The sequence below is a fragment of the Hyperoodon ampullatus genome (assembly GCF_949752795.1).
Source record: "Hyperoodon ampullatus genome assembly, chromosome: 4".
In the NCBI taxonomy this organism is placed as follows: Eukaryota; Metazoa; Chordata; class Mammalia; order Artiodactyla; family Ziphiidae; genus Hyperoodon; species Hyperoodon ampullatus.
In genome coordinates, this window is record NC_136917.1 from 48718532 (window position 1) to 48745400 (window position 26869).

The 26869-nt window shown below is 42.7% G+C and overlaps 2 protein-coding genes across 5 annotated transcripts in view; one reads left to right on the forward strand and one right to left on the reverse strand.

Moving 5' to 3' along the window:
* Positions 1-12161, reverse strand: part of HMGXB3 (HMG-box containing 3) — a gene marked incomplete at its 5' end in the record, with an annotated part of 63835 nt that extends 51674 nt beyond the window's left edge. For 3 of the 4 annotated variants that reach the window (XM_079702718.1, XM_079702717.1, XM_079702716.1), the window contains 4 exons: positions 5666-5764; positions 6914-7411; positions 10982-11156; positions 12025-12161. In XM_079702718.1, the coding sequence (XP_079558844.1) occupies positions 5666-5764; positions 6914-7411; positions 10982-11156; positions 12025-12161 (909 nt within the window). The remainder of the gene's footprint in view (positions 1-5665; positions 5765-6913; positions 7412-10981; positions 11157-12024) is intronic. The other variant, XM_079702719.1, reaches the window with a different exon arrangement.
* A 6069-nt stretch (positions 12162-18230) lies between these two features.
* TIGD6 (tigger transposable element derived 6) lies at positions 18231-19796 on the forward strand (the record flags this gene model as incomplete). The annotated part of the gene is made up of 1 exon (XM_079701540.1): positions 18231-19796. The coding sequence occupies one exon, from the start codon at positions 18231-18233 to the stop codon at positions 19794-19796; it is 1566 nt and encodes a 521-aa protein (XP_079557666.1).
* Positions 19797-26869: the final 7073 nt, after the last annotated feature.

Below are 26869 nucleotides of genomic sequence, written 5' to 3' on the forward strand. Positions count from 1 at the left end.
AGTTAAATGCTTTGCCTCAAATCATGTAGTGACTCAAGGACAGAGCTAGACCTAGAAGACAGATCTTATTGATTCCTGGTCAAGATTCCTTCCATGCATCCTGCTGCACCCTCTTGCTCTCAATACTTCAAAGAATTTGCTTCTTCATTCTTGTTAGTTAAAAATCAGAGAACCTACGATCTAGGGTTCAAAGAAATAAAAACAGTCCAGTCGCTAAAAAAATGAGAGGGAACTTCAGTTGAAACCAGGTCCTCTGACACTCCACAGAATTTGATCATCTGCATACAAATATACTCAGCCACTGGCTTGCACCATCTCCGATGATTTCCCTTTGAACAGAATGTATTACATTTCAGCTACAAATAGAAATTAGCCACACTCCATTTCTTGATTAATGCTGGAAAGAAAACACTTCCCTGTCAGATTTGTTCTGTCACTTATGGTTTACTCAGCTACTAATCCCAGCCTCCCTAGCCTGGCCAGAAAGCAAAAACTTCCCTTGGGAAACACCAAGCTGCCTCTAGGCTACCTCTGGCCAGAACACCTAAGGAAAAGGTGATTATGACAGTGATAGCAGGTCAAAGATGTGTGTGAAGTTGTGTGGCACCAAGGAAAAGAGACCAGGGTTTGGGTTCCAATTTTGTTACTGACATACTGAATGAGCTGGGGGTAAGTCATCTTAGCTCTTGGGCCCTTGGTTTCCTCTTCTGTAAAATCACCTGCCCTTTCTGCTTAATGGATATATCTTGAGAAGCAAAAAGTTTGTGAGACTATTATTAATGGGTAAAACATTATATCTTATCTTTTCTCAGACCGTGGCCCCACATGGAATATTCATTCTGAATACACCCTCAGAGCAAAGTTAGTGCTATAAATAAATTACCATGAATTTGGAAATACTCCTGAACAGCAACTTATAGAAATGACTTTAGGAAATAATGCTAGTGTTCAAGGCTGATGCTGCCTTCTTAAGTACTTCTAGAAGAGCTTGGCTGACACTTATTAAACCATGAAAGAATATAAATTTCTGGAACAGGAAAGGCTCAGGAAAAATAATTAGTTTACTACAACTTTCTTATCGAAGAAAGTATTGTTTATCCACAGCAGGGGTTTTAGAGGATAGACAGATTGTGACAAGTTAAAGGTATGTACTATTAATCCTAAAAGAAACCAATACAATAACCAAGACAAAGTTAATAGCTCATAGGCCAACAAAGGAGATAGAATGGATTCATAAAATATACTTAATTATTTCAAAAGAAAGTACAACAAAACAGATAGGACCAAAACAACAACAATAACAACAAATGGTAAGAGGACTGATTTAAACCAAACCATATTAATAATCACATTAAATACCTACGGCCTAAATACTATCATTAAAAGGCAGAGATCATCAGATAGGTCTTGCTCTTAGAGCCAAACTATATGCTGCCTACCAAAAAAGGTACAGTAGAAATACAAATGTACAAACAGGTAAAAGGATGGAAAAAAGATATACCTTGTTAATAACAATAATCAAAAGAAAGGTTGATATCAGAACTAAGTAGATTTCATAGGCAAGAATACTGCCAGAGATAAAGGTCATTTCATAATGAAGAAGCATTCAGTTTATCCAGAAGACGTAACAATCCTAAACGTTTGCGTACTTAGTAACAGTCAAAATACATGACACAAAAACTAATAGAACTGCAAAAAGAAACAGATAAATCTACAATGACAGATGGATGCTTTTTCTCAATAATTGACAGAAACAGTAGACAGAAAATCAGTAAGGATACAAAATCAATAAATCAATCAACTCAACCTAATCTGAAATGCATAGAACACTCTACCCAACAGCAGGAATACATATTCTTTTCAAGTGCACATAGAACATTTATCAAGACAATCCATATTCTGAGCCATAAAATAAACTGCAATCAATTTAAAAGGATTCAGGCCTTATAAACTACGAAGTTCTAACCACAATGGAATCAAATCAGAAACTGATAAAGACAGACACCTGGAAAATCCCAAATATCTGGAAAATAATTAAGTAACTCATGGGTCAAAGAAGTAAGTTAGAAAGTACTTTGAACTGAATGAAAATGAAAATGCACCATATCCAAATTTGTGGGATGGGCTTCCCTAGTGGCACAGTGGTTAAGAATCCGCCTGGGCTTCCCTGGTGGCACAGTGGTTGGGAGTCTGCCTGCCGATGCAGGGGACGCGGGTTCGTGCCCCGGTCCGGGAGGATCCCACGTGCTGTGGAGCGGCTGGGCCCGTGAGCCGTGGCCGTTGGGCCTGCGCATCCGGAGCCTGTGCTCCGCAATGGGAGAGGCCACAACAGTGAGAGGCCCACATACCGCAAAAAAAAAAAAAGAATCCGCCTGCCAATGCAGGGGACACGGGTTCAAGCCCTGGTCCGGGAAGATCCCACATGCTGCCGAGCAACTAAGCCCATGAGCCACAACTGCTCAGCCTGCGCTCTAGAGTCATGAGCCACAACTACTGAGCCTGGGTGCCACAACTACTGAAATCCGCACACCTAGAGCCTGTGCTCCACAACAAGGGAAGCCACTGCAATGAGAAGTCTGCACACCACAGCGAAGAGTAGCCCCTGCTCCCTGCAACTAGAGAAAGCCCCACGCAGCAGCGAAGGCCCAACACAACCAAAAATAAATAAATAAAATAAATCTATTAAAAAAAAATTTTGTGGGATGCCACTAAAGCAGTGCTTAGAGGGAAATTAAGCACTAAGCAGCTATATTACAAGAGAAGCTCTCAAATCAATGACTTCAGCTTCTACCTTAAAAAACTAGAAAAGACCAAATTAAACCCAAAGTAAGCAGAAGAATGATAGAAATGAGTGAAACAGAGAGCAGAAAAACAAGAGAAAATCAATGAAACCAAAACCTTGTTCTCTGAGAGCAATAAAATCAGTAACCTCTAGCCAAGCTTATCAGGAAAAAAGAAAGAAGACCCAAATTACCAGTATCAGTAATGGAGAAGTAAAATCACTACAAATTCTATAGCTATTAAAAGGATAAAAATTCCACAAAACTTTAAACATAGAATTACCACATGATCCAGCAATTCTACTCTTGAGGTATATACCCAAAAGAACTGAAAGCAGGGACTCAGACATTTGTACACCAAAGCTCACAGTAGCACTGTTCACAGTAGTCAAAAGGTAGAAACAAACCAAATGTCCATCAATGTTTATGAATAGATTAAAAAAATATATAGTATACACACGCAACGGAATATTATTCAGCCATAGAAAGGAATGAAATTCTGATACATGCTACAAGATAGATGAACTTGAAAACATTATGCTAAGTGAAAAAGTCAGACCAAAAAGGAAATATTTGCATGATTCCACTTATTTGAGGTACCTAGAACACACAAATATTAAGACAGAAAGTAAAATAGCGATTACCAGGGCTTGGGGTGGAAACAGGTGGGGTGGGGAATGGGGAGTAACTGTTTAATAGATACAGAGTTTCTGTTTGGGAAGATGAAAAAGTTCTGAAAATGGATAATGGTAATGATTGCACAACATTGTAAATATATCTAACAGTGCTTGAATTGTACACTTAAAATTGATTAAAATGGTAAACGTCATGCTATGTATATTTTACCACAGCTTTGTAAAAAAAGAATAAGGGAATCTTTGAACAATTTTATGTCAATAAATTTGACAATTCAGATGAAATGGACAAATTCCCTGAAAGACAAACTATCAAAGCTCACTCAAAAATAGATAATCTGAATAGTCCTATATATATTTTAAAAATCGGACTTGCCATTATAAACTATCCCACAAAGAAATCTCCAGGCCCGATGAGTTCACTGGTAATTCTAACCAAACATTTAAGGAAGAAATAATGCCAGTACTACACAAAACTCTTCCAAAAAAAATTGGAAAAGCAGAAAATATTTCACAACTCATTCCATGAGGTAAGCATTACCTTGATACTAAAACAAGACAAACACTGTACAAGAAAATTGGAGACCAATAATATCCCTCGTAACTATAGATACAGAAATTCTGAACAAAATGTTATCAAATCAAATCCAATAATATATTAAAAGGATAATACAGCATTGCCAAGTGGAGTTTATCCCAGGAACACAGAGTTGATTTAACATTTGAAAAATCATATTAATCACATTAACAAACTAAAAGAGGAAAAAAAAAAACAGATGAAAAATTTTGACAAAATCCAGCATCTCAAAAGACACACAAAAAATTTTGAAAAATCCAACATCCATTCCTGATAAAAGCTCCCAGCAAAAATAACTTCCTAAACATAAGGGTATCTTTGAAAAAGCCAATATTAAACCTAATGATGAAAGACTGAATACTTTCCCCCTAAGACGACGCATAAAACACAGATATCAGCTCTCACCACTTCTATTCAACACTGTACTGGAGAGGTCCTCGACAAAACCATAAGAAAAAGAAATAAGGAATCCATATCAGAAAAGAAGAAATGAAACTCTATTAGCAGACAACACTGCCATCTATGTAAAAAATGCAATAGAATCTACGAAAAGGCTAGCAGAATACATGAGTTTAGCAAAGTTGCAGCACACAAGTTTAATAAGCAATTGTATTACTATATACTAGCAGTGAACTACTAGAAATTGAAAATAGTTTTAAAATACCATTTACAGGGACATCCCTGGTGGTCCAGTGGTTAAGAATCCCCCTTACAATGCAGGGAACGTGGGTTCGATCCCTGGTCGGGGAACTAAGATCCCACATGCTGTGGGGCAACTAAGCCCAGGTGCTCTAGAGCCCCACTGGCCACAACTAGAGACTCCGCGTACTAGAGAGAAGCCCGCGTGCTGCAATGAAAGATCCTGCATGCCGCAACTAAGACCCAATGCAGCCAAATAGATAAATATTTTTTTAAAAATAAAATACCATTTACAATATCATAAAGAAACATGAGATATTTAGGAATAAATCTCAGCCCACATGCTGCAGTGTGTGATGGAAAAAACATTTGAGAATCAAAAGACGCAGGGTCCTCGTTCTGCCTTGTTTTGCAGCCCAGTGGCCTTGAATCATAGAGAGAACAAGTCCTTTCTCTTCTCTGGACCTTTTTCCTAACCTGCACAATAACAGGATTGAATTAGATCCGTGATCCCTCATTTTTTCTAAAACACGTATGCTTCAGAAATTTTTTTTTTCTTTTTGCGGTACGCGGGCCCCTCACCGCTGTGGCCTCTCCCGTTGCAGAGCACAGGCTCCAGACACGCAGGCTCAGCGGCCATGGCTCACGGGCCCAGCCGCTCCATGGCATGTGGGATCTTCCCGGACCAGGGCATGAACCCGTGTCCCCTGCATCAGCAGGCGGACTCTCAACCACTGCGCCACCAGGGAAGCCCTACTTCAGAAATTTGGATAAAAGCCATGGAACCTATCCCAGGAAAATACTCTCTCAAGGAGAAAAGTTTGTACGTAACTTGAGGAGTTCATGGATCCTGTAGAGGTCCATTCACAGACCTTCCCCAACTCCCTCACCCCCAGTTAAGAATACCTGAACCAGAAAAGCCTCTGAGATCTTTGCCAGTCCCAATGTCCTAAGTTTGTTAAGACTTTTAGAAAACTACCTGGAAGAGAATTCTTATGGAGCCTTAATCTCCTTGAACTCCCCCACACACTGACCAGTTTGATGGAGGTGGGGTTCTCCACAACCGAGTAGGTGGGAAGAGGCAACATGATGAATTGTGCAGCTGGCGCAGAGGAGCTAATCTCACTGGAATCCTGTAGGTACATGGAGAGAAGAAAGTTTTATTGAGATGGAGTGAAGAACACCCAGGACCATCCACAACACTGAAGACCAATCAAGTCCAATAACCATAGATAATGTGCTTATCCAATGGGCACATCAAAAAAATGAATGAATCTACAATTATCTCAAAATAAAAGTTTAATTAAGAACAAACAGAGACAGAGAAAACCAGTACCACAAGGAATGTGCTATCCTCATTTTACAGCTAAGAAAACTGAGGTTCTTAAGAGACTCAGAACTCCTAAGATCACATAAGCAGTTAGTGAAAGAACCCAATTCTTCTGACCCTGTCAAATGTTCTTAGCGACCTATTAATCTGCCTTAACCAGTGGCATGCTTCATCATCATAAACAGCACTGCGGCAACAAGTAATAAAACGGATTTACGCCTGGCACAGAATCCTCTGCAGGGCTATCTGCTCTCATCCGTCTAGGCCACAGGGGCCGCCGCATGCTGGTCCTCTTAGCCTAAACAGAACAACTACCTCTTTGAGGATGCCATCACACCCGGGGTAATAGCATGTTGGCAGCTCCCCCAGTCTCCACTTCCAGGGGACCAGGCTGTGGAATCACTGAAATCACTGTTCTTTCTCCTCAACTGGGAATGACAGAAAAGCCACTGAGGAGATACCTCCCTCTTCTTTCTCAGCTATTAGTCCCATCAACCTGGCCCTGAAGAGAACTTCCTTCTTCCTACTTACTCTGTGCCCAGCAAGACTATTTAAAAAAATTCTCCTGAACAGTTCAAGGTGCCATTGTGTTTGCTGAAACAATCTTAAGGGAACATAAAATTCTAACTAATACTAATAGCCAAACAGATCCTGGCTCTGACTCATGGACAGCCCAAATATCATCCCCATCCCTCCTGTTAACGTACCTTATCTCATGTGAAGAAAACGTTGGCTATACTGGGCAAGAGGAGTTGGTGAGAGTGCCTAAGAAACTGAAGCCTGGGGACTTGGACCAAGCCTGGGGACAAAAAGGTTCAAGAGGACTGCAGTCCAACTAGAAGTGCCACACCAGTATTCTTACTTACCACTATTTCAGAATCACACTGCATGGTGCTAGCTGCCTTTTTAACAATCCCAGGTAAAGCAAATCATCAGAACCAAAGTCACTTACCCTCATGACTGTTACCACTGACATGCTCTCCCCAAGCTGGGGGTGGGGCACAGCCAGGCTTCCAGTGGGGAGGTCTGGTGAGCCGTTCACTAAGGTCTCTTCAATTACCAGGCTTGTCTGGTAAGGCTGGCGGCTCTCCCCTACCTCCAGGGAAGCCTCATTTAGGAGCACATCCGGGCCGAGGATCTCTGAGGTGGTGATCTCCTGTACAGCACCTGGCTGGGCAAGGGCTCCCACATCCTCAGCTAAGGCCTCCACAGCCAGACATTGTTCTGCCATGCCTGCATGGCTGGGCACTGTCTCCAGGGCAGTGTTGGACATAAGGGATGGTCCTCTAGGGGACATTTGGTTCTGGGCCACACACAGCTCTAGCTGAGAGCAGCTCTGCTCCTCCTGCAGGCTGCTCTTGGGGATGATGATATAATCTGAGCGAGGGAGGATCTTGCGGAAACCTGGGATGTCCGGAACCACAGCGGTCAATGCAGAGAGTTTAGAGTTCTGAGGATGAAGAAGCCAGGTCGGGGAGACAAGCAGAGATAAATGGAGTAAGACCACATAAATATATACTTATAAGTCTTTTTTTTCTTCGTTTTTTTCTGCAAAGGAACCAGAAACACTCCATTCTCTTGACCTAAGACTTAGACAGGGTCAGCCTCTGCCAATAGCAATGTCATCTTCATCTGAATCACACTTTAGCCAATGTAACTTATTCACTCAATCACATAGGAGACAGATAACGTGGATTAGATTCCAGAAAGGGCACTGATCTTGGCACCTTAAACTGTGAACTGAAATCCCAGGTCTGGCATAGTCTTAAACAAAGCCTTTCCCTTTTTTTTGGCCTTGCTGACCCATCTGTAAAATAAGGGAGCTGAATCTGGCTAGCTATGAGTTCCTTTCCAGCTTTGATACTTTAGGATTCCAAAGTAGCTGAAGATTTAGATACCAGAATGTATAATGCTCAGTGAAACCTTTAAAAGCATCAAATACAAACCAACAGGCCATGTTGGATCTCAGGGCAGCAAGCAAGGATTCTGACATCACTGGCTTCTCCCAGACTTGCAAAGAAGAGAATGAACAGATCACAAAGCTATCGATCAATAAGAAGGCTTCATGAGAGAATGTGTATAGGGAAGTGGTTATCTGATAAGGACCTAAATATATTGGGAGGTGATGGGGAGGGAGAAGAATAAAAATATTAACAATGACCTAGGATCTTAAGGTTCAGAAAATAATTTCCTGACTTTTAAGGCAATACTACTAAGTTAGGTACTATTATTATTCCCATTTCACAAATGAGGGAACTGAAGCTCAAGGAGGGTAAACTTTCCCAAAACACATAATTAGTAAGTAGTAAAGCTGGGACTCCAGGCCAGGTCTTCTAAGGAGCAAGGAGACCAGGTACTAGAAGCACAGCCCTGCATGGCTAACTAGCACCAAGAAAAAGGTGCTTTTATTTTTTTCAATTTAAACTGAAAGTTACCCAATGAGGAAGACAGAAAAGTTCAAAATGAACAGACAAGTGAGAACTGAAATTAAACAGACCAAAAAATAATTTCAGAAGCATCATTTAAAAGGAACTAAGTCAATTACAAAAGGATCCTTAAATAAATCAAAAGCAAGAAGTCAATGAGACTACTTAGGGTACAAAGAAAGCACTCAGAGATGAAAGTTAAAAGAAGCACTGAGATGAAACATGAAAGCAGACTGTCCAAATCCTTTATGGAGCCTTTACTGGAGAGATAATGAAGAAATGATATTCTCAAGTCACGCTTTGAAGCAGACAGGTCAAGAGAACAAGACATGATGGCAAATACATAGGTTGGTCTGGACTTAATCAACAAATCCAAGCACAAGAAACCAGGGCAGCATGAATGACAGTCATCTTACAGACTGTAAGGAATGACACTGGAACCACGGGCCCAGCCACTTGGCAGGAGACCTGAAGGGCTGCCAAGGAGACAGCCTGCCCCAAGGTCTCTGATGGGCTCCCAAAGTATGCAGGCAGGAGGGTCCCACCTGTACACCAGGTAATCAGGGAGAGGTCAAACAGCATATAAAGCCTGTCTTGGTACATTCCAGATGCTCATTAAATGCCACCTTTTCTTATTATATGGTCACTGGACATTTAATCTACTCAAGAGTGTTATTTACTCACCAAGTCAGTATGTTCCAAGAACTCAGCTAGGTGTTTTACGTTGTCCATTTTAAACACTGTGAATAGATACTATTATCCCCATTTTACAAATGAGGAAAGCAGGACTCAAAGGTTAAGTGATTCTTCCAAGGTTACAGCTAGTTAATATTAGAGCTAGTCTATTAATGATCTTGGCGGTAGTGGTAGAGATGATGGTAGATATAAATTTACATATGGATAAGGAAAAATCATTGTAGATGATCTGCTTAAAATTTTTTTTTAAAAAGCCTTAATAAGGACCTATATTAGTGTCTGGTTTTAAAAACCATATCACTCCAGGATTAGGTAAAATTTTCTTATATCATGGGCAAAAAGTTTGTGACCTTATAATGGAGAAACCAAAGAGAATATGTGTACCTTTCCTAGACTCCGCCTCCCCCTCTCCTCAGGAATTGTTTCCCAGACTCACAGTTTACAAACAAATCATCTAGAGGAGAAGTACAGAGTGGCATCTCCAAGACTGTAGGTAACACAAAGCTCTTCCAAGAAGGGAAATGCCAAGCCAACAAGGACAAAATAATCTAAATGACAATCAGTGGCAGATGGGCTCCACTAAGGGAAATACAACCCGTTCTGCTATAACATAGTTGATGCATTCCTGAAGAACCTTTGCTCTACATTATAAAAAAAGAAGTTAGAGACAATTGTTTCAATTGAAAAAAAAAAGGAGTTAAGGTTAAAAGGTTTCAGCTTGCAATAACAAGGTAACTTTAACAAGGTAACTTTTCCCTGCAGGAATTTCAGTTTAAAAAAAAAAAACAGCAGGGCTTCACTGGTGGTACAGTGGTTAAGAATCCACCTGCCAATGCAGGGGACACGGGTTCGAGCCCTAGTCCGGGAAGATCCCACATGCCGCAGAGCAACTAAGCCTGGGTGCCACAACTACTGAGCCTGCGCTCTAGAGCCCACGTGCCACAACTACCGAAGCCCACGTGACTAGAGCCCGTGCTCCGCAAGGAAGAGTAGCCCCCGCTCGCCGCAAATAGAGAAAGCCTGCACGCAGCAACGAAGACCCAATGCAGCCATAAATAAATAAAATAAATAAATAAATGTTTAAAAAAACAACAGTGTTAACAGTTGTCAGTCCATTTTATTCCTGTGAACTAGAAATAACAAAATGGCTGACAGACACAAACCTAAGTGCTTCCTTGCTTATTCTTTAATCCAAGCACTCAAAGGCTCAATGTCCTCCATCAACTTCACCTTTAGCCTTCCACTTTTCCTTCTAGCACAGTTCAATACCACCAGTCACCAGTGGTAACAAAAGAATGTGGCCTTAAATAAAGCAGCTGTGTCTACCTCTAAACTTGCAAGCCTAATTGCTGATTACGTTATAACTGACAGCACAACACAAATTATACTTACACTCAGTTGATAACATGAAAATTCATGGTGTAGGAAAAATGCCTGTAGAAGCTACTCTATAAAAGAAAAATAACACTAAATACCCACAAGGACAAGTAGCTCCAAGTTTTGCTAAAATTCAGAAAAGGAACCTAAGGCTCACTGAAGGTCATGTACTGCTGCAAGCAAAGAGTAAAGAGAGTGCAGGGCGTGACCGAAATGGAAACACACAGGGAATTCCCTGGTGGTCCAGTGTTTATGACTCGGCACACTGCCATGGCCCAGGTTCAATAGCTGGTATCTGGTGAGGGAACTGAGATCCCCCAACCCACGCAGCGCAGCCCAAAAAAAAAAAAAAAAAAAGCAGCAGCCAATATCAGACTCAAGAAAGGTGAAAATGACTCAACTCAAAGTTTTCCTAAGAAGAGAGAAGGAAACAGGAGAACAGGGGATTGGACTCCCCAAAGCCTCACCACTAAGGCAATGGAGGCATTAGCTGAAGAAGAGAAAAAAAAAAAATTACTTACAGGATCCAAACCTTCTTTCTCTAGTTTGGCTTTCTCCAAGTAGTAACTCCTCTCGGCCACACTGAGAAGCCTCCAACTCTCACTAATCTTCTTATTGATCTCAGATTGAGGGAGGTGGGGGAGCTCCTGCTGCACTTTCAGGTAGATGTCGTAATAGTACAGAAGGTAAGCAGACCTGAGGAAGCAAGGACTTCTTAAGGTTTTCCCTCACTCAACCAGTAAATACTACCATGTTTGAGTAGTGAAAAGCTAAATACAAAACGCAGCTTTTCATTTCAAAAGCATTTCTCTAAATAGAGACTGAAGCAAAGAAACATTTAAATAACACCCCCAGAGGGTGAACAGGGGGAGGTTTCTCCCTCCAGAAACATGGAAGCAAAGGCTTGTCTGGTCTACTTTTCCATGACCACTTTTTCTGCAGGGCTTAAATCCCAACATGGGCAAAGATAGATAAAGGTGTCCCATCATTCCACTTTCAGGAAAAGGTTAATTAGAGGACTAATTACCACTCACACCCTACTCTTCTACACAGCCTTTGGTCATCTCACTGGTCAACAGCACCTCGCCAAGGCTGAGAGAGGGAAGCAAGTAGAACTATCAAAGTGAGCCAGTGCTGGAAGCCTCAGCAAGAAATTTGGAGTGTTCACAGTTAAGAGGGAGATTACAGCTGCAATTTGGATATTCTTTATAGATATCATTGGCGCTATTTGTAATTCCAAATTTTTACTGATGTCTTAATTAAATATTTAAATAACAATGGCATTAATAATAAATACAGTGGTTCTCTTGTAGCGAGCTTCCACCATTTGTATGTATATTTCCTGCTAAAGCCTAGAAACACGACCAAGATTTGGACAGGAATGGCAACTGCTGGCATCAATCGGCCACTTCCCACTCTCAATCACCCTCTCCCCCCAATCCCACTGCCCATCAAATGACATGGCACTCTCAGTGAAACTGGACACAGGCTAAAGTCTTCTTCAACACAGCTCTCCAAGCAGCTTCTGTTTATAAATGCCAGCTATCAAAATGTATTGGCTAACCTGGGTTTCTTGGCCTTTTCTCCATGTATTTTATACTTTTTCTTCTTCTTGGGTGGCCCAGGGGAGGTGTAACAGTAGGCTTCCTCAATTTCCTCCATCACGACAGTTACCTCAGTACCATCATATGATGCATCCATGGCTAGAGGAAAGTCAAACATAAACAGGGTTCAAGAACCTACCCTAAAGGGGACAGCAGCCTCCTGATCCAATGATCCTTATCTCTGCCAGGGCCTTAAGACTCAGTGATTTGCCAAACTCATCAGATGGATCCTAAGAAGCACCTGGGGAACCTACTAAACATTCAGATTCCAGGGTTCCACCTCAGCCCTTCTGAATCAGAATCACTAAAGGGTGTGGCGATCCGTGTGTTTAACACGTGCGCCAGCCAGGTGAGTCCTCTAACTAGGCAAACCTGGGATCACTAGCTTAGAGAGCCCTTTCACTTATATTCACTCAGGGGATACTCAGTAATCCTTCAACTCAAAGATTAGCCCCACATTACAAGAATTCCATATGGTAACAGGGAAATACTTGGCCAGGAGTCAGTTCTGGACACTCCCTCATGGCATCACCTTAAGCAAAACGCTTCACTGATTCACTCATTCATTCAAACGTGTTAAGTGCCAATATGCAGCAAGTTTCTTTACATTCTGCCAGTTTGTATGACTTTGGGAAGGTCCTTTAGCTGCTTTAGGTTCAATTCTCTCACACATTAAAAAGAGATGTCTCACCCACCTTACCACAGACTTATAGTGATAAGGCTTAAGGACGTAACTCCATTTGAGAATAGTGCTATACAAAAAGGGTTCATTATTAAAGATGAATCATCTCTGCCTGAGATGCTTAACGACCTGCCCAAGGCCACCACACCCAGGGACTTGAAAGGCAGATTTTTTAGTTCAAAAATCCAACTGTGAGCCTTCTTCCATTATACTACACTGCTCCCATCTCCACCCACAACGCTCTAAACCAGCACTGTTCAAAAAACTTTTTGTGATGATAGAAATGTTCTTCATCTGCGCTCCTCCAATATGGTAGCTACTTATGGCTATTGAGCACCTGAAATATGGCTTGTGTGATTGAAGAACTCAATTGATTTCATTTTATTTAATTGTAATTAGTTTAAATAACCACACATGGTTAGCAACTATGGTCTTGAACAGCTCAGGTCTAAACAGTAATCTGACAGACCGACATTAACTCTCTAGCACTGGCCTAAGAAACAGAAAATCCACTAATAGCTTTTCCTAGGGAAAGGAAGGCATTAAAAAAATTCAAAGACTAGTTCAAGAAGAGTTAGTTTATTTGTAGCCACATTCTAAGTTGGAATTTTACCCACAGACTCAATCCTTGGGTTCAAGAAGAGTTAGTTTATTTGTGGCCACACGCTAAGCTGGAGTTTTACCCACAGACTCAATCCTTGGATGGAGAAAGGCTCCCAAAAACCACTTGAATTTTATGAGAGAGAAATAATATAGTTGCTCTGGGAAATCTGTCAGAAGATAATTTAGGATTCTGGGAAGAAGGAGCTGTGTAAGTAAATACAGAACTGATAAGTGTATTACAAGGCCCACTCACATCTCATTTAGAACTCACTCCACAAATGATGAGCTATCTGATAAGGTATAATGAGAAAAAGAACACTGTGTGTTGAGTCAGGAGACCAGGATCCAAGTCTAAATTCTAACCATGCCATCTCAGATAAGTCTATTCCCCTCCCTAAATTTCAGTTGTTCCTCAAGTGAGACTGAAGAGGCTGAAATCAGTGGCTCCTAACTTTTTGAGAGGCAAGAATCCCCTTGAGAATGTTGTAAAGCGGGAAAAACCCTCTCCCAGAAAATGCAGACAGGTGTTTCACCTATAATTTCAAAGATATACCTGAGGCTAAGAACACATTATTCCTAAGGTTCTTTCTAGTTCTGTACCATCTCTAAATTATTTCCCTTCCCATTGAAAAACAAAACAAAAACAACAACAAAAGAACCCCACTGCATTCTGTTATAGTGCAACTCTGGAGAACATAACCCACAACTTGGCTTGGTAAGAAATAGGCGAGTGCCTTCATTGGGTAAGGGATGCTAGGGTTCAAATCAAGGCTATGTGGGGATGTGCTTTTTTTGCCTTTCATAATTGACTTCTCAGCCCCTGAGTCTTGCAGAGAAAAGCAATAACTGCGGGAGAGCTTCTGTAAAGAATGACATACAGGGTTTTAGCACCCAGAGCAAAACAAGTTAGAAAACAAAGTCATTACAATCATATTGGGGTAGGGGCAAGAAGAGACTACCCTGAGTTTTGGCTTGTTTGAGTAACCCGGTTTAAGCCTGGGTCCAAGAATATTTTCAGATCCTAGGCCTCAGTACAGCAATGCAAAAAAAAAAAAAAAAAAGCACGATAATATAAAGGTTAAAACCAAGGGCTCTGGAGGGCAGAAGATCAGGGTACTAAATTTAAGTTACGCATTTTAACAGCACGCACACAGAGCTCTATGACCTTGAGCAATCTACTTACTCTAAGCCTCAGTTTTCTCATCTGTAAAAGAGAAGTAAGGCAGTACTTGAAATTTGTGACACGCTTTCACTGTCCTATCAGATCCTCCTCGGAACCTCATCAAATGGCTTCTGACAGCTCAGCAGTGGGCCATGGTCGGCCTACGGGCCTTAGATGTCCCAAAGGTACCTAATGCGGGAGGTGGAAACTAAGGCTCACTACTCCTACTTCGTAGAAGAGGCAAGAGGGCTCAGAGAGCCGCAGCTCCCAGCTCGTGGGCGCCCAGCCGGTGCGGTGCGGCGCGGCGCTCGAAGGCGGGACTTACCCGGAGAAGCGTGCAAGCCGCGCGGCTCACATTCCCAGAGGCGCCCGGCCAGGGGGCTCGACGGGGGGGCTGGCCAGCGCACTCGCGCTCCCCGCTGTCGGAGAGAGGCGGCTCCAGTCGTGGCAGTGGCAACAAGGAAGTGGAGACGAGGGCTCGCGCGCGCATCCCGGGGGCTAGAGGAGCCCCGGCCCCGCGGCCCCGCCCGGCGACACACGGCACGGAGTCGCGACAGCCCCTCTCTCTCCCCTTCCTCGGAGTCGTGATACGGGGTTGTAGAAGGCGGGTGTGGGAGCACAGGTTCTCTCCGCAGGCTCTTCACCGACGCCTGCCGAGAGCCCCGGGGCTTGACCCCCGGGGAGCCCGAGGAAGACAGCAGGGACACGGGCGTCGCCGCGGCACCGGTTCAGCAGCACCAGCACCAGCAGCACACCTCGGATAGCTAGGAAAACCCGTCCCGGCTGCCCTCGCGGCGCGCCGGAAGCGGCCGGCGGCGCGTGACTGCTTGCGACCCCCCCCCCCCCTGCGCAGGCGCAACAGTCCAGCCCGGGCTGAGGGGCGGGCCCCTAGAAACTGCTTAGAGGCTTAGAAAGGGGCCGCTAAGGCGGACGGACTACTTCCTGCTAGAGGTTCCGGGAGGAGGAGGAAGCTGCGGCCGCCCAAGGTGGACGCCCTCAGCCCCAGGGCATTGCCGTAGGGCGTTCAGGTAAATGGGGCGGGGCTGTGGCGAGCGTGAGGGGTCGAGGCCCCGCCTCGCCTGTCAAAGCCACGTCTGGCCAGGGGAGCCCGAGCACCACCCTCCCAGCACGGCGTTCAAGGCCTGACCCCAGTCCTCATCACTCTGTCCCGGCTTGTTCAGGACAGGGTTCTTAGTGCCGCATGAAGCCGTCCTCCTCACCCCAGTGATCTGCCCTCAATCCGTCTCTCCCACCGTCCCACACACAGTAATGGTAGTTAGTGATTCAAACGGAGCTGAATGACCATGTGGAGAGGCTCTGGAATCAGATAAGGATTGTATTGTCCCTTCCCGCTGATGTCACACATGGTGCCACATTCGTACAAGTCCCCTCACCCTCACTACCTTGCAAGTGCATTTCCAATCTGCCTACTTTTCTCCATGTACCACCGTCACCAGTCTTCTCCTAGTCACCGTCATCTCCTGCCTGGACTGGGGCAATTTCTTCCCATCTCCTCTCTTTTCCCTCTACAATCTATTCTCCACAACACGCAAATTGATCTTTTTGCACTGTAAGCCTGATTAGGTCACTCTCTGCTTAAGACCCTCCAGTGTCCTCTTGTTTACTTAGAATAAAATTCAAACTCATCTCGACCTACAAGACTTTGGTTTGGCTCTTAATTCATTCTCTTTCCACATCTCTTCTCAGTACTGGTTGTTCCCAGAACAAGCTATATAGCACTCTGTAGTGTGTAGAATGCTAGCTTTGTGCTGAGCCTCCTTGGGATTGAATCCCAGTCCTACCACATGTAAGCGATATTAAGCATGGAAAGTAACAAATTATGATTACAAAGGACCAATAATTGGTTCTCATTTCAGTAAATGGCATCACCATCCACTCAATTGCTCAGTGCTCAAGCCAGAAATCTGGGAATTATCCTTGACTCCTCTTGCACCTCACATCCAGTCCATCAGCAAGATCCGCAAAAACATAGTCCCAAACTGACTACTTCTTACCATCTTCACTATTACTCTATCCAAGCCACCATTATCTCACATCTGGACTCCGGCAACAGCCTCCTAACTAGTCTCTTTCTTTTTCTCTGACACCCTTCCATTCCATTCTTCACACAGCAATCATCTTTCTCCTTGCTTAAAATCCTTCAGGAGCTTCTTGTTGCACTCAAATTAACGTATCCCAACTATATATGGCCTACTAGGCTAGCCTGCATTTACCTTTAGATTTAGGGCCACCTCTTAGGAAAATGGACTTTACCTATTAGGTTCTCCACCTTGCAACCAAAAGACTCTTTCTAAAGGACAAATCTGATCATGTCGTTCCAAAAACAAAAAACAAAACTCCAAAGGCATCTTATTGTCCCAAGATCTTTGTTCTCTTCTCCAAAGACTTTTTTTTTCCTGATCATGTCTTTTTATTTTCTATAGTACTTCATTGCCTTTACACATATTTCCTTCTATCTCATGAATTCCTATTTGTTTATACTTTAAGTCCCAACATCAATATTTTTTCCTCTTTTAAGTACACTGCCCATCTGTGTCCCACCCAGTTGATCATCCCACTTCTGTCTTCTCGTCCACAGTACTCTGTAACCTCTGTTATAGCACTCCATACTCTAGTTTTGTCTTCCCTGGTAAGCTCCTCAATGGTAGGCACTATGCTGCATTCATCTCTGTATGGCTGGCATCAAGCACAGTGCTTAGCACACAGAGGATGCCATGAATGGATAGACAGGTGGGTGGGGGTAGTGACAAAAGTCAGTCCTTAAAAAGGGGCAGTCACAGCCTGAAGCACAGCAGCTTCTCTTGTTCTTTGAGGACTCTCATGATAAAAGGTTTAAGCAGGCAGTTACCAAAACTGCTACTGTTGGATCACGTTTATTTCCTTCATAGCACATTATCACACTCTGTAATTAACTAATTTATCTGTTCACTTATTATCTCCCTACATCACATTGTATTATTTATTTCATAAGGGCAGGGACCTTGACTATGTTGTCCTTCACTGTGTCCTTACCACTTGGCACCTGTAAATATTTATTAAATGAATGTGTGGCTATGAGAAACATCTTCTGGCAGTGAAAAATCCTTCCAAGCCAAGCAGCGATAGAGCTATGAAGATCTCACTGTGGTGGAATTTCAAGCAGGACTATGGACTTGCAGAAAAAGCACTGATCTGAGTCAAGAAATCTGAGCTGTATGAACCTGGGTAGGCCCCTTCCCTGGGCCTCCGTTTCTGTATCTTTAAAATGAGCCAGATAATAATTCCTTGAATTTATACAATGCATTGCTATTTGAAAAGCTCTTTTACCATCTGTTAATTTGCAAAGCTCTTTTACCATCTGTTCAATATAGTCTCACAATAGACAGACCAGACATTGTTATTATTTTTACAAAGGCTCAGAAAGTTTAAATAAATCTAGACTATATCTCTTTTATTTCAAACATTCTGAGTCTGTATAAATAACCTCTACAAAAAGTCAGTAGCATGATCCTATCTTCTCTTGACTTTGGCCTTATATTATCATTTTTCTAATACAATTTTTTAAAATCTGAACCCATCTTTTAGGGGAATCCATTATCTTTGGTTCCTGATAGGCACTCCATTTTGTCTTCTCAGTTTTCCTTACTTGTGGCAAAACAAGCCAAGAGGAGGAACAGACACAGCCCTGGTAGTTGTGGTCCAGCCCTCATTCTACAGATATGGCAAACAAGGGGAACAAGAAACGTCGGCAGTTCTCCCTAGAGGAGAAAATGAAAGTTGTGGAAGCTGTGGACTCAGGCAAGAGGAAAGGCGATGTGGCAAAAGAATTCGGTATCACTCCTTCTACTTTGTCTACATTCTTAAAGGATCGTGCCAAATTTGAAGAAAAGGTGCGGGAGGCATCTGTGGGACCCCAGAGGAAAAGGATGAGGAATGCTCTTTATGACGACATTGACAAGGCTGTTTTTGCTTGGTTTCAAGAAATCCATGCCAAAAACATTCTCGTGACTGGTTCTGTCATTCGGAAAAAAGCACTAAACTTGGCCAACATGCTTGGCTATGACAATTTTCAAGCAAGTGTGGGCTGGCTGAACAGATTTCGGGATCGCCATGGAATTGCTTTGAAAGCAGTCTGTAGAGAGGATAGTGACAGATTAATGAATGGCCTAGGAATAGATAAGGTTAATGAGTGGCATGCAGGGGAAATTATAAAACTAATTGCTGACTACAGCCCAGATGATATCTTTAATGCTGATGAGACAGGAGTGTTTTTCCAGTTGCTTCCCCAGCACACACTTGCTGCTAAAGGGGACCATTGTAGAGGGGGCAAGAAAGCAAGGCAGCGGTTGACAGCACTCTTTTGTTGCAATGCTTCAGGAACTGAAAAAATGAGACCATTGATTGTTGGTAGGTCAGCCAACCCATGCTGCCTCAAGAATGTCCATTCCCTCCCTTGTGACTACCGAGCCAACCAGCAGGCATGGATGACACAGGATCTGTTTAATGAGTGGCTGATGCAAGTGGACGCCAGAATGAAGCAGGCAGAACGCCGGATCCTCCTGCTGATTGACAACTGCTCCGCACACAACATGCTTCCACGCTTGGAAAGGATTCAGGTGGGGTATCTGCCCTCAAAGTGTACTGCCGTCTTGCAGCCACTGAATCTTGGCATAATTCATACCACAAAAGTGCTGTACAGGAGCCACCTGCTAAAACAGATCCTCCTCAAGCTGAACAGCAGTGAAGATCAAGAAAAAGTGGACATCAAGCAGGCCATTGACATGATTGCTGTGGCATGGTGGTCAGTCAAGGAGTCCACAGTGGTGAAATGCTGGCAGAAGGCAGGCATCCTCCCTGTGGAATTGATAGATTCTGACGTAGAAGCAGCAGCCAGTGAACCAGATATTGCCATTGAAAAGTTGTGGCACTCAGTGGCTATTGCCACCTGTGTCCCAAATGAAATAAATTTCCAGGACTTTGTCACTGCAGATGATGACCTCATCATCTCTCAGGAGCTGCTGGACACAGAGGTCATCCAGGACACGGTGGCTGGTGAAAGTACTGATGAAGCTGGAAGTGAAGATGAGGGGGAGGCATCTCTACCACAGCAGCCAAAAGTCACCATCACAGAGGCCATCTCAAGTGCACAGAAACTTAGACGGTTCCTTTCCACTTGTGTAGGTGTTCCTGATGCCATTTTTGGACAGCTAAATGGCATAGATGAATATTTAATGAGAAGAGTGACACAAACTCTTGTTGATTCCAAAATTACACAGTTCCTCTAAACAAAATAATGTAGAAATTAACTGCCTCTTTTAATTTAGAAGATGTAGTTTACAAGAATATTTATTTAGCTAGGATATTGAACTTAAATTTTAAGCAATATTTTTGTGACAACATTCCAGTTTTCTGAAATAATCAGGAAACTTTCTTGAATGGAATTTGGGGCCCAAGACTTTTCATTTCTAACAAGTTCCCAGGTGATGCCAATGCTGATGTGGTCCAAGGTCCATGCTTAAGAACCACTGGTCCATCTGGATTCTAGCACTTCTCTCTTTAGCTGTCCATCTGAATACTCCCAATCACTAACTGTCAAAAAAAAAAAAAGTATCAGCTGTTCTTACTCCAGAACTGTTAACTCCTTCCTGCTGATTTGGTAACTCCAGAACCTTCTTAGCTATTCTCTTGAACGCCCCACCAAGTATTCAGTAGAGGTGCATCTGTCTGTGCCAAAAGACTTAACAAAAGCCATCTAGCCTATCAAAGCATCTTTTTTTTTTTTAATTAATTAATTTATTTATTTATTTTTGGCTGTGGTGGGTCTTCATTTCTGTGCGAGGGCTTTCTCTAGTTGTGGCAAGTGGGGGCCACTCTTCATCGCAGTGCGCGGGCCTCTCTTGTTGCAGAGCACAGGCTCCAGACGCACAAGCTCAGTAATTGTGGCTCACGGGCCTAGCTGCTCCGCGGCATGTGGGATCTTCCCAGACCACGGCTCGAACCCGTGTCCCCCCATTGGCAGGCAGATTCTCAACCACTGCGCCACCGGGGAAGCCCCTCAAAGCATCTTTTAATACTTCAGGATTATTATTAGTATGATGCTGGGGTACAGGGAAATAAAGTGCCTGAAAGAGGAGACATGATACAATCTGGAAGATGTGGTAAAATATCAGAGAATGCTGTTAATCACAATCATGGGACAGAACGTACATCCCAGTGTACCTCTCAAATCCAGACAAGGTGAGAGGAACATTTGTGAGAGAGATGACATGTGTGAGAGTGTTTGGATTATTTGGATAATCCACAGTGGTCCTCTCCACACCTGTGGATAATCCAGCCTCATGTCATTAATGTTAGGGCACACTATGTTTCCCTTCACTAAAATCACTTCATAAATCACCCTTATTCCTTTGTGTTTGTTCTTCAGAGAAGTCTGCTAGAGCAGAGTTGATTTAAGTTATTTAAAGCTGTATAAATTTATCATCAAATTTATCTTAAAGTTTTTCTCCTATAAAAAAGGCATTCTTGGACTTCCCTAGTGGCGCAGTGGTTAAGAATCTGCCTGCCAATGCAGAGGACACAGGTTCGAGCCCTGGTCCAGGAAGATCCCACATGCCATGGAGCAACTAAGCCCGTGAGCCACAACTACTGAGCCCATGTGCCACAACTACTGAAGCCTGTGCGCCTAGAGCCTGTGCTCCGCAACAAGAGAAGCCACTGTAATGAGAAGCCTGCGCACCACAACAAAGAGTAGCCCCGGCTCACCATAACTAGAGAATGCCCCCATGGGCAGCAATGAAGACCCAACGCAGCCAAAAATAAAAATAAATTTAATTAATTAATTAATTAATTTTAAAAGGCATTCTTAATATCCTTTAAAACCCTAGTATCTATTTTCTAATGAGTCAGATAAGTGTCAGTTTCATTTTTAGAATGTACACACAAAACCTGTTAGCGTTGTAGTGTAGTTCCCTGCCCCAGGTTAATTTTGTGGCTATTTCAGAAACCCATAGCAATTCAGTTTTTCTTCTTTCTGTAGTTACTTAATTGAAACATGTATAAAGCAGATTAATCATAGAAAGTACTGCTTCCACGTTGAACAAAACAAAAAACACAAAAAAACAGACGTTTGAATAGATGTGTATTTAAAGCTTATTTGGGATATTTTTCCTTTTAACGAACTAGTATAACTTGAATTAAAAGTACTATACGTATTTTAAATTATAACACATAGGAAAGGAAAACAGTGTCTTCTGGCTAAGTCCCGTGGTTCTGTCTCATTATCAGCACCTTAACTGCTCTCATCATCTGTGTCAGGATTACTGACGAAATTTCTAATTTCTTCCCTCATCTTTCTCCTGAAGTCCATTTTGCGCATAATGTTAGATCTCTTTCCCCTGCCCAAGTGTCTGTGGTGGCTCCCAAATGCCTACAGAAATAAAAGACTATTCATCGGAGTTTTAGCACCCTCTGGAGTTGACTGCTTGGTTGCTCAGTACAATTTAGTGTGTGTGTGGCCCCACCACTGGCCATTGTCTTCACTCCATACCCATGTCTGCTAGTGTGCCTTTGCCTGAATGCCTCACCCTGTTCTCTACCAAGCTGGGCCTTACACATTCTTCAAGAACTAATTGGAGTCCTCTTTCTTCCAGCCTTTCTTGAAGACTCCAGCACCTGCTCCACCCTTTTCTCCCTCAACTCCTCAGCACTTTTGTCTCTAAACCATTCAGTTAAGCACTTAAATGTTTTGCCAATGTTCTGTGGCTCTTTAGACTGTAAGCTCCACGAGAGCAGGGACCACTCAGCCTTTGTAACCTTAAAGGTGCCTAGCACTGTGCTGGGAACATCATAGGCACGTCAATAAACATTTGTGTATAAATTGACACACACGTAATGTCAAAGCCACCTTATTTTTAAAGTTGCATGAAGCATTAATTCTACTAGAAAATGACTTGGAGATAAGGTAGGGCTGTCCTCTATTTAAAAGGATTTGCAGAATTTTTCCATGAATATCATTGCTCAAATATTATTCCAGTCCAGGTTATAATCTATTCTTTGATAATGAAGAATTCTGATATATGGAGTTAAACCTGTTTCCTTCCACAGAAAGTCACTGCAGGATTCTCCATTTCTACAAGACAAGACTTTAGTGTGAAAGGCTTTGTCTAAGTGCTTTGCATATAGTAATATTCAGTAAGTATGTACTTAAACTTGGTATTTTTTTTAAAAAAAGAAATCTCACATTCCTGACTCATTTAACATATCTTATGAATTATATCCAAGTAGATGGAAATCACATCCAAAAGAGAGCTTTTGCAGTCTGGTTTATATCAGGTGAAAGTTTGCTTCTCTTGGACATAAGGGGTTTTTTGACACTTTTTTTTTTTAAACTAAAAAAGGTTGATATTATCCTTTCTTGGTCTGCTGTCTTTATCAGGCCCTCTGTGGCTTCTCCCTGACTCTCTGTTCCCTCCAGCCCCACTTGAGGATATAGTTTTGTCCCATTTGACCAGTCCACTCTGTAAGCCAACCTCCTGGGACTAAGGACCTACCTCAATTGTGCTGTCATGAGGATAAAAAGGTATACCTGGCACAGACTAAGTGTTCTACAAATGCTGTCTGTTGTCATTACTATCCATCCTATTTGGAACCTTACCATCTAGAGGCAGGGACCTGCCTTACCACTGGAATATCTTGGAGTTCATTGTTGCAGAACCACACAGCCTGTTCCTAAGGGCTCTTTCATTAAAAAGGAAGGAAGCGGGCTTCCCTGGTGGCGCAGTGGTTGAGAGTCCGCCTGCCGATGCAGGGGACACGGGTTCGTGCCCTGGTCCGGGAAGATCCCATATGCCGTGGAGCGGCTGGGCCCGTGAGCCATGGCCGCTGAGCCTGCGCGTCCGGAGCCTGTGCTCCGCAGTGGGAGAGGCCACAACAGTGAGAGGCCCGCGTACCGCAAAAAAAAAAAAAAAAAGGAAGGAAGCTAAGCCTTATTGATTGCCTATTTATGTCAAGCACTATTTCACTTATCATTTAATCTTTCCAGCAAATCATAATACCAAAGGATAGATAGGTCTCTAAATTTGCAGACCTATTAACTGTTCTGCTACTGGGGCCATAGTTGTCTTTGAAGTGGGATGTGGTAGAGCATATTCCTGCCACCAGAGGGCAGAGGTGAGCTACATAAGGGAGACAATTCAGCCAACTGAAGAAACTAGGAGCAGCCACTTGTAATTTCTCTTAGTAGAGACTGAGAAAGTAGTCGAGGAAAGAGAGAAGAGACATGGGATGCGGGACTTGTTCAAACAACTGACTTAGAAATAACTGTACCTCAGACTACCCAATTCACCCCATTATACACACCTATCCCTTCACCTACTGATAACCACAGGCCATGTAATTGACCCTGGGCAGATAATTGATGTGCCCTACAAATGAGCCAGTGTTAGAGAAATAGCCACCCATCAAACATATCCATGCCTTCAATAATCACTGAAATATTGGACCTTATAAAATACCCACTGCTGGCCAGAGAGGCTCTAAGGATGAATTAAGTTCATGACCCTACCCTCAAGCAGTCCAGTAAGCAGAGGAGATAGATGAGAGGGAAAAAATAATAATACAGAGTGGTAAATGCCATTTTAGAGAATCGTCAGAGAATTTACAGGAGTAGAGATAGAGCCCAAAGGAGCCCCTGCATGAGAGAAGAGGAATTCAATAGGAAATGTTGCCAAGAGCAAGGGACACTTAATATGAAGTATCTGGAAGGAGGAGTAGGGAGTTAGGTATATGGGGTGGGGAAGCAATTCCTGGCTGAAGGAACAGCATATATAAAGGTCTGGGGTATTAAAAATGGCCCATTTGGGAACAGTTAAGGTCAGAGGTAGGCATGTCAAGCAAAGGATGTGTGGTAGGACAAGTGACTGGAGATGTAAACAAGATCATAGTTTTTAAGGTCTTGTTGGCTAAAGCATTCATTTTGAACTTACCCTGAAAACATTGGAGAACGACTTACAAGTAGCAAACGTCAAATTATTTTTTAGAAATTGATTGATAACTAGTGTGGAGGCTGAGCTGTAGAGATACAGGTAAACTAGTTAGGCTATGGCATCATCCTGAACAGAAATGATACACATTGAGGGCACGAAAGAGATGTTGGATTTGAAAGACTCTTGCCAGGTAGATGGATTTGGTGTGTGAGTTGAAGAGGAATATTCTAGAATTTCCCAGGATTCTGGCTTGAGTAGCTAGCTCATGCCATAATCAAGATAGATAAAACAGGAGGAGTTTGGGGGTATGTTGCTTATGAAATGCCCCTGGGCATCCAGGTTGAACTGTCCAGTAACAGCTGTGGAGATTTATATATAGGCAGACAATGCTGGTTGGTGTTCTAGAAAGGTCAGGCTGGAAATCATGTTTGGCTGCCGTTAGCATGCATATAATAAGGTAGTTGAAGCCATAAATGTGGATGTAGTCATCTGGGGAGAGCTTACAATGCAAGGTGTTTATGATATGGGGTCCATGAACCAGACTTTTTAATAATCACGTGTATGTATATACATGCACATGTGAATATTTCTCCAAGAAAAGCCATACTTTCATCAGTCGCAACTGGATCTGAAAATTAAAACCTTAAGCAGTAGTGCTATATGAGAGACAAGGCCAAGGACATAAGCATTGAAAGGACAGATGGGATAGCACAATCCTCCAAGTTGGTTGGAGGAGATGCTAGAGAATGAGTGTGTGAGGCGCTTCAGGGGCTCTGGATCCCAGATGCTGCATGCAGACAGAATGGGTGCACCCTCCTTCACTCTGTGGGTAAGGATGAGGTTAGAGGCAGAATGATCAGGGTTACAGAAGTACTGCAAAAGGAAGACTGAAAACTATCCTTAAGCCTATACTCACACTCCCACTTCTACAGAGTTGAGAAGCAGAAGAGGGAGGAAGGACATTCGAGAGAGGCTCTCGGCAGGTGTGGGGCGGGGAGGGGGTGCGGGGGTGCGGGGGTGCGGGCGGGGGTGGTGCTGATTAGTCCTTACAAAGCCGTGTGCTCCAGTTAGGAGCTGCACGCCCACTTCTCTCACTTAGCTGGTATAAGGTGTTAGCCTCAATGTACTGATGGGGAAAATTGTGGCTCAAAATTCAGTGTTAGGACAGTAGTAAAACATAAGCCAGATTTGGGTTTTCTGATTTCAACACAGTATGGAATAGGAGTCATGCAACATAAGAACTTGAAGGGTCTTCGAGCAATCTAGTTCTCTTCCCACTTTCACCGATGGAAAAATTAAGTCCCCAAAGGGTTAACTGACTCACTCAGGACCCCAAAGCAAAAAGGAAAGAACTGGGTTTCTTTATGCTTTAAGACTTTCTGTAAGGACAGATACTTTTGTCTGATGGGGAAAATGAATGACTGAATCACCCTCCAAATGTAAAGAGATGGTATTGTAAAGCTCGCTGGTGACCTGAATGTGTTTCTTAGTTAGAAACCCTCCCCCCTTGCACTTGAATAATTTATACACAGTAGTATTTTATTAGCATAACAATTTATTAGCAGACAAATGAAATGACGCCTCTAGATCAAAACACATATAGGATCTTATATAATAAACATCACAAATAGATCCCAGATGAAAAGGATCTGCTATTAACCAATTCCCTCTCTCCTGCAATAGGCTGTAATCCATCAATAACTCATCCTCATCCCATAGAGGGTTAAGCAAGATTTATGTGGAATAGCATCAAGGCACTTGCTTTAATTTAAAAAGATATACATGGTATGAAACATATTCCCAAAAGTCATTAGCCTTGAATAAATTGGAAAAAAAAGGCAGTATACTTTTTTAGTGAATAAACAAGACTGAGATTTTAAGTTCATTCACCTCTCACCCTGATATTGTCTTGATTTGTATACAAAATTGCAGAGGAGACCAAAAATGGTAGCGTTTTATACAGACTGGTTTGTTCACACTAATTTTTGAGAAATCATAGCAGCATCAGAACTCAAACAGTAACTTCCCAACTGATTTGAATTGAAAAGGCAAGAGCAGTTTCATTCCAAGTAACTTATTATTTTAGGGATGGGGAATGGGCTGTGGGAAAAGAACCTCCCTAAAAGAAGTTTCTTAAAACTGCAGTTAAAAATCCTTTCTGGCTAAGGCTGCTTGTCTGTTTGCCAAGTAAAAACCTTCAGTTAGAAATTCTGTCACTGGTATTTTTAATAAATTATAATTATTTGGCCAATTTTGGATCCATAATTCAAATCCAAGAAAGGTTATACAATGTTCCAGCGTAGATTTACAAACATGGTAGCTCCAATAAAAGCATTTAGTGGCCTTCATTATTCCAGTTTTCATAATTCAATATC